Source organism: Serinus canaria, chromosome 2 (genome assembly GCF_022539315.1).
Source record: "Serinus canaria isolate serCan28SL12 chromosome 2, serCan2020, whole genome shotgun sequence".
In the NCBI taxonomy this organism is placed as follows: Eukaryota; Metazoa; Chordata; class Aves; order Passeriformes; family Fringillidae; genus Serinus; species Serinus canaria.
In genome coordinates, this window is record NC_066315.1 from 137,862,879 (window position 1) to 137,875,840 (window position 12,962).

Genomic DNA, 12,962 nt, shown 5'->3' on the forward strand with positions numbered 1-12,962 from the left:
TAACAGCTGTGTTGTGCTGCATTCAGGCAACCCCTGCACCTGTGCAGAAATTCACTGCACAGACCCAGGGACTGCCACTGGGGAAGGAGACTTGAGGGTGGGCAAAAAAGCTCTGACCACCTTCAGGTATTGGAAACAACTTGAATGAGAATACTCAGAGTGTCAGGTGAGAGTTGTTGCTCAAGAAAACTCTGGGGTTTTTTCCCCTCCTGTTCATGACCTGGATCAAGCTTGATCTTATTTAAATCAAACAAAATACTTTTACTGTATAATAAAAATTCCATGTTTTAATACATTGCCATGCACAAATGAAGTCAAACAATGCAGAGTACAAAATTGTCAAATATACAAAATGATAAAGCAGATACCCAAAGCTTCCAGAGATCATGCCCAAAGATACCAAAAACTTGATATTGGTTTTAATTTTATTGTTTAAAAGAACTCCTCCCTCCCGCCCGGGCTTTATTTTTGTTGATTTTTGAAAACAGAAGGAAGTAAAGACTGAATATAAAAGCTGTAAGTTGGAATTAAGTGATGGCCACTTTGTATACTAAAAATTAGTTTGCATGATAAGTTTTGTTCTGGGAAAAAAGCACTGCTGTGCAGCTGAACACCTTGGATGCCTGGGGAAACGCAGTGTACATCAAACAAAAAGGCACACTTTTGTCTCATGGCACCTCATTTGGCTCCATCATTAAAAAGTTCAGCCATAGATGTACTGGGAGTAACAGTGTGTCACTTTATAAGCATTAGAGTGCTGGCATCTTCCTAGATTATCAACCAAGTTAACATTAAAAGGAGATCACTGGCTTAGAGTATTTCCTTAGTGAATCTGAACCAGAACTGAGTCCAAAGGCAGCAGGACCAGACACGACTTGCTGGCTTCAAGTGACTGCTTTGACCATGGCCAAGGGCTTGCAGTCAGCCTTTCTGCATCCAGCTGTCCTACATCAGGTGACCAGATCTCCCAGGACCTTGATCCCAACCTCCCTCTCACTCCCTGCAGCTCATGTCCATCATCAGTGGCCAATGTGGATTCACCAGCACATCCTGGTATCTGATTCTGTCCATGGGCTCCTTTTTGGGAAGCCGCCTTTGGAGACAACTCAGGGGCAACTGCAATTCCAGATGCCTGCTTTCCTCAAGGTCAAGTTCAAACAACCTTAAATTCAACTCCCCAAAGCAGAGGACCCAAATGTAGAGCCCCCTTTGCTGGTTTATGGTGTGCAGAGCCAGGCAGGCATTCCTCCCATCATAACCCAGACAGTGAAAAAGAAACAATAATTTCGTGGCAGGTCCAGGTAGCTGCAGCCCCTACAAGAAATTGAATCCAAAGCCCAGCATGTCCAAAAGTACTGTCCTGCCACCTTCAGATTCTGCAATATCTGTGAGAAATTTAAAAATACACATCTTAGCCTTGCCAAGCATCCCTGCAGCTCAGTGCAAAGCAAAGAAGTCTTCTCCTCAGAGGACACATCCCCTTTGGGGAAACGCTGGTCATTCCCACCACCAGGGGATTGTCCAGTCCTGCCAGGAAATGTCTCCTGCTGTGGCTGCAGGAGCTACTCAGCACAGATCACGGCTCTCTGCCTGTGGGTTAACCCAGCATGGCTCCATTCCTCCCCTTGGTCAGTGGTGTTGGATTCAGCGGAGAAGGACGAGACGCCAGTCTCATGCTGAGACGCTTTGCAGAGGCTGGAAGCTCCTGTCCCTCTGTGCTTTTCCTGTCAATCTCTTTTCCACCTTTCTCAGAAGTGCAGAGAAGGAGTCTCTTACATACAAGGGAAGCAGACAAAGTGCTAAAAGAACTCCAAACATTTCTTTATCTATCTGCTCTTGAGACCAAAGCCTGGCTCAGTAAGGAAAACTTCTGCTGAGATGTAAAGCTGCCCTCTCTATATTGAAAAAAATCCAACCAACTTAGCAAGTCCCCTAAGCATCTAATGGGACAATCTGAGTTTTTTTCCTTCCCTGCACAGCTTCTTATTGCTTACGTGCAGTTTTGCTGCAACACCAATCTCTCTGCTATAAAAAACCCCCTGTGTTTTGCTATTTAATTTGGTGACTCATGATATTAAATAGATAAATTCAAGGCAAATGCTTAATAGAAGGAATGTGATTAGAGGTGTAACAACTACAGAGATTTATTTTTTTTCTGAGAAACAATTTAAATATATTTTGAATTAGTACCAGAAAGGAGCTTTTAATTTCCTTCTTATACTGAGCCTGGTCTGAGCCTGAGCTGTGATAATGCTGGCAGAAGCAGAAGTTAGAGTCATGTGCCAGTCCAGCTTTGCCCCTGCCCAGCTGGTCCCAGCCATGCCTGTCACAGAACACTCTCCTCCAGAGCTGCAAGGTGTCTAATACCAATCTGCAGTAAGTATTGCTTTTATAGTTTCCCTTGTTTGAGTGAACTTTTTACTCTTTAGACTGTACATCCCAGATTGTGCTTTCCCCACAGTTGATGAAGCACATGGAAGATGACTCCAGTGGTTCACACATGCCTTGTGCACATCAACAGTGCTTTTGTGAGATCTGAATCAGACACCAAGTACTCCTTTGCTTATTTCTGAAGTACAACATTCAAACCAGCCAACGGTAACAGGACCCAATCTGGCAAAAGCCCACTGCTGGGAGCAGCTGTCATTTCTCTGGGTAATCCCACTGATTTAATTTCACTTCCAGGGCTTAATTAACCAGCTCCAATGGGGCTCCTCATGAGAGCAGAAGTTTGCTGTCTTTGAAGCAAGGAACCTATGTACCATGCCCAGCTGCACAGCGATACAATCGCCCTCTCCATCAGCATTGCAGCTTCTCTGCCAGTTGTTGCAGGCATGAAAATCTGTTTCTTGATTCTAGTAAGATGCTACCTCCTTCAGAGGCAAACCCACAGCTGTTACACCTTGCTTTGACTACACATCCACATGGCCCCATCATTTGCATGCAGCATTTTGTCCCAGGCTGCCATCAGTGAAAGGCTACAGACTCTTGGTATGTCCATGCGTTTTGTTGTCCTTTCTTGTCCAGTTCTCTTTCTTTAATTATGTGCAGCAGAACCTTACAACTGTGAGCAGATCTAGTGATGCTCATACTAAATGCACAGATTTCCACAGAAGCTGTTTAAATTAATACCATTTGGTGGGGGAGAGGAAAAAAAAGGATATAGATTGCCCTGCCTTCCTGCAATATTGGAAACTTCAGAATATTTTTAATTCGGGAGTTTACATCTGATGATCTAGTCTAATCCTTGCATAACACATGCCTAATAACTTCATCCAGTAATTGCTGCACCGAGCCTGGATTTCAGTTTGAGGTAGAGCTTATTGACTTAGAAAAATACTCTGCATACTTTTAAAGACTTTATGTGATGGAGAACATACCAGGTAACTGAGTAAGTTGTCTCCACTGGTAATCATCCTCCCTGTTGAGCATTTGCACTTAATTTCTAGCCTGAAATCAGTTTCCAACCAGCAGAGCACATCATTCCCTTTTCCTCTAAACAGAAGAGTTACCTGCCTTCAGACAGTACTTCCCTGCCTAGGTAGAAGATTGTGATTGCAGACGGAGATCAAGTCACCTCCTCAAATTGCCTCTGATAAATTAATAGCTTGAGCTTCATTAGTTTGACACTATAATAAGACCTGTTTTCCTGCCCTTGAACGACACTGGGAACTATTGAAAATAATCTTCCCAAGTTGTCGATACCTTTTTTGAAAGACTGACAGTGACCAAGCAAATGGAATGGCATCACTATGGCCAGGGCCAACATCCCAGCTGGCAAGAGCATCTCTGGGGCTGATGCTGAACAGATAATTTATGATACCTTCTTATGACAGCCACTCTATTATTGCAGACATACTCCCCATGCTACTAAATTGGACTTGCTGCCATGTCTCCTGGATTTTTAACTTTTCTGTCCTCCAGGTTATTCTCCACTACTGACCTGCTCAGATCATTATTTATTGTGCCCCCGTTTTTGTCATCTCTGGCTGTTGGCAACAGTAATTTTTTCTTTCCCTGGGGGGTATATTGAAAATAGAGCAAACCTTGGGAGGAGCTCTTTAGAAATAGTCTCAGTGAGGATAATTCATATTTACAGCTATTTTTTATGATCAGCCTGTAATCCATTTTTAATCCATTAAATATGGGTGATATTGATTTTGCATTGTGCTATTTTGTTCTTTATCAGAATCAAAGGCTCTATAGGAGGCTAAGTATAGTATGCAAGCAGAGCTTCTTTTCTCAACAATCCTTTGATGCCACAAAAATAATAGCAAGCTTATTTGGCACAATACAGTTCTATAAAAATAATATGGAGGATTTAATCAATTTTTAATTGCTCTAATGATTATGCCATATTAACTTTTCCACGATTTTGCCTAAGACTCATAGGAAAGCTAATGACTCAATAGTTTTCTGTATCAAACCACTAATTCTTTGAATTATTGTGGGTCTGATGTCATTTGAAGCTTCCTTTATGCTTTCTGGTTCTGAGGAGTCCTAGGCAAATTTTCCTTCACTTTTGGATTCAGTTAATGGTTCTACAAATTTAAAGTTATGTTTGGGTAGTTACTGCTTAATATTACCTGTAATTACTGATGAAGTAGGAGGAATTACATTTTAATGTGTAATCTGACTCTCTCCTTTCACTGCTTTCAAATACAAAACAAGACTGTTTGTTGGGTTTCCAATGTAGTGTGAGCAATCTGTGCTCGGCCTGTCTAACATCACACTTAGCTTTGCTATGGCAGTATTTATTAGGATATATGTAAACTCTTTGGTGTAGCCAGCCCTAACCTATTTGCCACTGACTTCCCATACATTTTTGGCTTCCTTATTAAGCATCTACTTTCCTTACTTGCTGATTTATCCTCATGAGCCTGCCTAATCACCCATAAATTATGTTGGTGGGTTTTTTTGCACTCCAGATTACTTTCCTGAATTTTACTATGAGAGGTTGCAGGTAATGCTGGTCATATTTTCCCCTCACCCATCAATTTTAATTATACCAAAGGACCTTCTCTTTTTAAATTAAGATCTTATTGACATACCAGGGTTAATTGCAGTCCTGCAGCAGAGCTGTTCAAGGAGACTCTGATGGCAGAGATGGTAACTGATAAAGGGGACCAGTGGGAAAGATGCAGGGTTTTACTTTGTTTCATTTTGAATAATGCAGATCTTTTGGCTTTGTAGCAGGTGGAGGGAGGTTCATTTTAGTGATCACAAAAAAATGCCACCTCAATGCTGGCTCCTTGGCTGGCACTAATCAACACATCTCTGGAGCATGCAGTGGAGTAGTGCCAATAGAGGTCTGGCAGGGTCTTCTGAAAATTCAGGGCAAACCCAGAATTTTGTAATTTTTAATGGTTTCATTTCCTCAATGACATTGTAGCTGCAGTTGAGTGACAATACCCTAAGGAAGAGACAGGGAGGGGTGGTGGACTCACTGGTACAGCACTGCCATGCATCTGGACAAGCAAAACCAAAGAGCTCATGGAGCTTTTCCAAACTCCCCTCCCAGAAGGCTGCCTTTCCCTGAACAGAATAAATGGCCGGTGTTCAGGCACAGAAAGCCACCCAGCTGAAAAAAACCAAGGAACAAAACAGGGCAAAGGATGACCTCAGCTGCAGCTTGCTCTCTGGGGTGAGCAATTCCTTCAGGTATCTGGTGGAGGCCGTCTCATGGTGGGAAGCACTCGGAATGGCTGAGTTCTGACAGCGATTCCTGGAGGGGTCTGATGCTGAACCTGGGCACAGAGAAACCAGGGGAGTGTGGCAGCAAGGGGAGGCTCCGGGCTGGGAGGAAGGCTGCAGGTCTGCACAGGAACAGGGTCCTGGTCACAACCCTGCCTTGTCTCAGAGATAATAACTGATGACCAATGCAACAGCAGCACGGCCCTTATGAATTTATCTGTCTCCACAGGCTGATAATGGCTGCTTTATGAAAATAGCATTAGTCTTCCACTCTTTTGCAGCGAACTAATGGCTCTGAGCATATTTAAATTCACTTCCTTTGCCGGAATAACTTATTTGATCCCTTTCATGTTGACTTGGTCTTTGGCACTCTTGACATAAATGATTTATTGACTAGAGATAAAGCATTCTTTCCCCTGAACTGTTCCTGCGACCCAGGCAAAAGCAGATATGTCTGGTATTAATAAGGTGTTCAGCATAAAAAATGCAATAGACTTGATTGTCTGCACTCAACAGCCTTTCCGAGAATGCAGTACCTGCCCCCATTCATAAGAACAAAAACCTCTCCCACATGTTTATTTATATTAAAAATTTTTCAGAAGAATATGCTGGGATCCAGATAGTTGTTCAGGAGATGTAGAACAATTTCATAAATATCCCTGAGGAAGCATGGCCTACTTTGGGAGAATAACAGTGATTAAAAAAATCCAAACACAATGAATAGTTAAATACAAGCCAAAAAGTACAGTTATTTCCTTATGGCTCTGGCAGACAGTTACACATGTGAGAAGTGTCACGGGGCTCGGGGGAGCTATGCTTGCAGTTCTCCACATGCATAGGCTGGCTGCAGGATGGAGCCTACAGCAGCTTCAGGGGAGGCTTGTCCGATAGGCACCTACAGCAGACGTCTCTCCGAGTCTGGCTACTCAAGGGTCTGGACTTGATTTTCACATTTCTCAGGGCCTATAACACTGCTTTTCTAGGTCACCATAGCTAAAATCCTGGGAAGCTTTTAAAACAAACTGTTTTAACAGGATAAGTGCACACATCTAAATTCATGCCCATACACTGGAAGATGTTCAAAACTAACATTGATACAAAAAAAGCTTCTAGTGGCTCTCTGCCTAACGCAACTTCTTCTCACACACCCTTTAAAGATAACATTCTCTGATAAACTCTTCTTTTATCATTCAAATTATTCTGGATTTTTTCACTGGGTAGTAAAATAAGAGAACTCCTACTGTAGAAGTATAGCATTCTCTTTTTAATTTAACGTATCAATCAAAGTATTTTGGTTTTAATTGCTTTACTAACATGAAATTAATGTCAGTTGTCAGAGTGCGTTTTTAAAACCTGTAGCAGAAAGAGCTGTAAAATTTGCTGAAGCTTACAGTGGACCTGTGCCATGCACATGGCTGGCTCTATTGGTATCAGATTCCAACCTGCAACCCTATGAAAAGCTCTAAAAAGTGCAAATGTTGCAACTGGCAAAGATCCTTATGTTTTAAGGAGAATTTTTACACCAATTAATTTGAAATTAGGGACCAGGATTTTCAGAAAGAGAACGTAGAAGCTTACTACTGTGTAATTCTTGGGAGCTCCATTTGAGAATCCATGGAAAGACCCAAACCATTAAAAATCATTAGCAACTTCTGAAAATCTTTGTCACCATAAAAATATTTTGCTTTTGCACTGAGTACTATAGAAGTATCCACTATGCTGAATCTGAGATGGGTGGAGAGCTGAAACCTAAGCCCATAAACATCTAAAAAAAAATTAAACCCTGAAGATAATTATCTGTTTGTTGTACAGGCACCCTCAGTGGTTGACCTTCCATTCTCTAGCAATGAACTGCACAATAATTTTTCAGAATTGTAACACAGGAGCTTCCTCCAGAAAGGTGCCTGTGACTTACTCTAACTGCACATTCTCTCCATCACTGCATCTTCACACAGCATTGTCTCAGACAGAGCTTGGAATAAATGCTAACAGCAACTCTATCAGGCTGGAGAGAGTGACAGTATTTAAGTACACAAAAAAGCTACCTTTGATTTTAAAGAAAGAAGGAACAAAGAGGTAAGCCCCCTCAGTATGTTGATGACATCAGTTCATTACAAAGAGTGTGCTGAGAAGGTCCTGATGTAAGGGACAGACACTAATTCCACTGAGTCCCCATGGAAGAAACAGCACCACAGCCAGCTGTGATACAACCAGTGATGAGGTCAGCCATTCAGAGACTGAACAAAGAACAACGTTCAGATTGAATGCAACAGTCATGAGCCTGCTACAGTATATTGAAAGGCTTATTGGAACCATTTGCTTATTCCCAGTTCCTACCAAAATACTGTTTTGAGTAGAAAGTGGAAAAAGTTAATGAAGGAATCTGCCCTCTCCAAAGGGAGTGTCTTGCTCCTTAGAAGTATAGTCTTACACTTTACCTTTTTAGAGAGTTTGGTTTGGACTACAATTTCCCAGCCCTGCCCAAAACATAAGTGGTGGCCAGCATAAAGAACCTGAATTCTTCCAGTTTATTCTGGTTTTATTGCAGACCAAACCCAGGGTCACATACATGTCTGAGAAAGGCTCTCCCTTGCCTCTCTCTTGCTGAGTTAGAAAACACACTGGCACATCAACAACAGGACCCTTTGATATTTGGTGGGAGAGGGAGAGCAGACACAGTGTCCTACAGCTCATTCAAACTACCCTGTTCTTGGCTACCTCTGTGGCAGCTCTTCCCTAAGTCTTGATAAAAGAAGTCACAGCTCTGCCACGTGCAAATCTATCTACACAACCTACTGTGAATCAGTGAAGGGATGCTAGTACTGGGCTTCAGTTTGGATGCAGTCTCAGCACAAACACTGAAACATATCCTCTGTATTTTAAAAAAGGACCATTATACATATATGGACTGTGCTAGTTCTGTGAGAAAAGCACATATGAAGTGCTGATATTGTTTAACAGAATACCATTAGACTGCAAAACTAACACATACAAGACGTTTACATTCCTATCAGGGTGTAATATTGTGAACATATCCACTGAGATTGGAGAATTGTTGTAATTTTTCCTAAAACATCATGCCATCTGCATACATAATAAAAGAATCCAGTAGTTGCCATGCTAAAACAGGACTTCTAGTGAAGGGCATAGACAGTCCCCTAAAGGGAACTCAAAAGTTATGCACAGTGATGAAGACTGGAAGAAATTTTCCAGCTAAAGGTCTGTCAATGACCATTTTCAACAAATTAGATATTTTGGATATTTTGCACCACATATTTACTCCACAGCAAACCAGGTCTCCCCAGAATGTATCAGCTGAGTGGGCTGATTTTACTTCAAGTTTGTCTTCAATCCTCCATGGTCATCTTCTGGCAGCGCCATTTATTGTGGTTTTTTCATGAAGGAAAGTTGACTTTCATATCAAGTGGCAGGACAGCAGCTTTAGAGGCTGGAAATGTTTATGGAGAGCTCTCTGCTGGGGCTGTGAGAAACAAAATAGAAATCCAAAACCAGACTGTGAGTATAGAACAGAGCAAAGAAATTATAATGCATTTCAACTAAAATGAAAAAAGCCAGGTTTAAGCTTAGTAAATGTACTTGTAGAATACATATTGTGACCCTAGAACTTTTTAAAATCAACTTTACTCATCAACCAAAAAACTCTTAATCCATTCCTTAGATAAAGTGCAGACCAGCAATCATTTGCATGATTTAACAAATCCTACTTGAATTTTATTGCCTCATTGAAAGCACTGCTTATTCTTCCTATAGTCTGAGTCCCAGAGAGCAGGGCTCTTCTGTTTGGTTGGATTTGCATTAACTACTGAGGGCTTGATAGCCAAAAGCTGGAAAGGCTCTGCCAAATGCGCAGGTAGAATTTGATGTTCCTGCACCCTTTCTGCTGGCTAAGATGGTAAGAACTGGCCATTGGTGCATAGGTGTGAAAACAGCTCACCCATATCCTTCCCCCCTTCAGACCCCGTAGGATGAGGAGGTTGCAGAGTTTCTCTTTCCCCTGCTAAGCAGTTCAGCACACTCAGTGCTGGGGGCTGCTATTCTGTGCCTGAAAGAACTACAGAGGTGCCATCACACCATCAAGGAAGGGAATGTGGAGGTTACTTGTAACTTCTCCTCCCCTTCACCCAAACTTTTCTTTGAGAAGCACAGCAAAAGGACAAGAGGCAATGGACACAAGAAGCAACAAGAGATATTCCAGTTAGATGCAAGGAAAAAAATCTTCCAAGAGAGGGTGGTTACCTTTTGGACTAAGTTCCTGACCAGGCTGTGGGACCTCCACCTACACAGATATCTGCAGCTCAACCAGATGAGTCCCCACACCACCTGATGTGGCCCTGCTTTGAGCAGAGTTTACTGGAACCATCTCCTGAAGCTTCTTCCAACCTAAGTATTTTTAAGCTTGTACATTTTCTGAAGTGGATTTGTGCTCCTTGTTCTGCCTTTCTAAACAGGAGATGAGTGCCTGGGCAGAACTGCTCACGCTGAAGCACATTCAGTTGTTAATTCAGTGTGTAGCACATAAATGCACACCCATCACAGGCTCAAGCTTCTGGGGCTGAGGAGCCATGCAGAGACAAGCTCACTGTATTATTTCATGGAATCATAGAATCATTTAGCTTGGAAAAGATCTTTATGATCACTGAGTCAGTGTTAACCCAGCACTGCCAAGGACACCACTAAAATGTTTCAGGATGCAGCTTTGTTTATCACCCAGCCCTCACTCATCACCTGTTTCATGGACCAGATCTCTGACCACGGCAGTGCTGGGATGGGACTCATCAGGATGGGCTTTGCACCCTTTCCAGCTGACATCCTGCTTAGTGCATGAATGCATGTATCTGTATGTGTGGGAAGAGCTGCATTGTTGGGGTTTTGGGGCCAGATTTCTAACTGTGAAGCTAACAGGATACTGATGCTGCCAAGGCAGCACTCACATCAGCAGAAACTCAGGCTGGAAGTGGATTCCTGCTTCTCACTCCTTCAAAATCATTCCTGATAGGCTTTTCTCTGTGGGGTGTGGGCTTACTGGCTCTGCCAAGCTGTCACTTTACCCATATTTGCCTCTACCAACCCCAAGCTCTTGTAGCAAGGGACATTAAGGTCTGATTGAGCAGAGAAAGGATGGGATGATAAATCAGTAGGTATTGCACAAGACTAAAAAAATCACCCACTCCCTGCCCTGAGCACCTGACCCCTGAGTGTAAATATGCCCTATGAAACAGAGAAACAGTAAAAACCAGTTTCCTCAATTATTTCCCTCCTTATGTTGGCATATTTACCTGATTACAGTGCTACTCTTGATTTCGGTTTTTATAGCTTCTTTGCTTTTATCCTCAAGGTTCTCTAGGGCAATGTTCCCAACACCACCTACTGTCCTCTACTACATGAGATGCTCACATCAGTAGTGGCCTGAGAAAGATGCAGCAACTGGTTTCACACCATGGAAGAACATACAGGAAGGTTCTGAGCCTTCAGCTGGTATAGACAGATAACTGACTGCATCCCCCAAGACAGAAAAGAAACCAATGGTGACATAAGCAATTTTGAAGACAAAGGGCAAATCTAGGGGGAGGTTTTAAAATTGGAGAGCAGCAAACAGGTACTTAACCTCAAAAGTACTTAATTTCAGGTGAATTAGAAGGTGTCTCCTATCTGTGTAGCATCAGTGGAGACAAGCCTGTCTCACAAAGACCTGTCTCTCTTTCTTTGAGCTCATCTGCTGTAAAGAAAGGAAAATTTGAAAAGCTCTCCCAAGCAATGGAAAATACCTTGCTTAGCCACAGAGCTGGAGGACTAAAATAACATGGGCAAACTGGCTAATTATATCAGGTCAGGCCTCAGGACTGCACTCATGCTGAAATTCCCCAATCATCCCCATTGTCTCAGTCATTAGCTTGTCCTTGTACTTAAGTCTGAAATGAGCCAGCTGGCCCTTCAGACAGAAACCCTGAATGAGGAGAAATGCAACTGATGCCAACCTGAGCTCCATCCACACCACAGAGGGAGCACAACCACTTTGAGCCATGCAGAGGGTCTGGATACAACTGGCAACACTGAGCAAGCAGACAGTAGTAGCTCTGTCAAGCTCTGCATTTAGAGCAAGCAAACTCAGGCTTTAATGGTCATCTAGCCTGTTTCTTCTCACTTTTGAGGACAGGGTTTTAGAAGCACTTATTCTTCCTCATTACCTGCATCACTTTTCATGCCCAGCTGGAGGCTCCTCTAAGGAGCCTGGTTTTGTAACAGTTCATATCCAGTGTTTACAGAAAGTAAAGATCTTTATAAAAGGTATCACAAATGAGCAGTTGCCTTTGAAAACCCAGCCTGAGACAGTAAGCTCTGAAAACAAAGACAGCCCTTTGCAGGGGGTGTATATGCTTACCAACAGAACAGTGAAAAGATCTAATCTCACATGACATTTTCAAGAAGCTGATGCAGAAAAACAACTATCATTTCAAAGCCAGAGATGTATTTCAGCTTTTGAGGATCTGTGCTATGTGATTTTTGTCTGAGAAAGGGACATATTTTAGATTCATTTTGAACACATGTTAATTCAACTCAACCTAAAGGTATTACCTCTTTGCCACATTTCCATAATTGAGGGATTCTGATAAAGAAAACAAACATCTATTATCTTTGCTAGGTTTACTCTTCTGGAACTAATTTTATACTAAATTTCTAAAGTCAGCACATTTCAAACACAGGATTATGATGAAAAATGTCTATTTCCAAACATCCTTCTACCATCTATTCCTTGGAGTCTGTGAAAAACTGCATTCAGCTTAATTTCATTTCATTTTGAAATATTTTTTCTGTGTTAGAAAGGACACAGGTATCTCACTTCATGTGTCTCATGTCACTTGGGACATTTTAATATGCTGTACATTCCTGCAAACTTGTTGCATCTTAGTATTAACTAATTAGAGTTCATATAACTGTCAAATTATTGGGTTTGGGAGGGACCTTGAAGATCATCTAGCTCCAACTCCCCTGCCATGGGCAGGGAGCCTTCTACTAGACCAGGTTAATCAGAGCCCCATTCAGCCTGGCCTTGGATGCTGCCAGGGATGGGGCATCCACAGCTTTTCTGGGAAACCTGTGCCAGGGCCTCACCCCCCTCACAGTACAGAACATCTTCCTAAAACCTTATCTAAACCTGCTCTTTTCAGTGTAAGGCTCTGTCACACCATTGTGGAAAGTCCCCCTCTAGCCTCACTGTAGCCCCCTTTAAGGTAATGCAAGGTTCTATA

At 42.3% G+C, this 12,962-nt stretch overlaps 1 protein-coding gene across 1 annotated transcript in view; it reads right to left on the reverse strand.

The window, feature by feature from the left end:
* Positions 1-267: 267 nt before the first annotated feature.
* The window catches only part of SAMD12 (sterile alpha motif domain containing 12), a 176,035-nt gene continuing 163,340 nt past the window's right edge, over positions 268-12,962 (reverse strand). Inside the window, exon 5 of the mRNA XM_030226894.2 lies at positions 268-9,175. Coding sequence (XP_030082754.1) covers positions 9,153-9,175 — 23 coding nt within the window. The 3' untranslated portion in view covers positions 268-9,152. The remainder of the gene's footprint in view (positions 9,176-12,962) is intronic.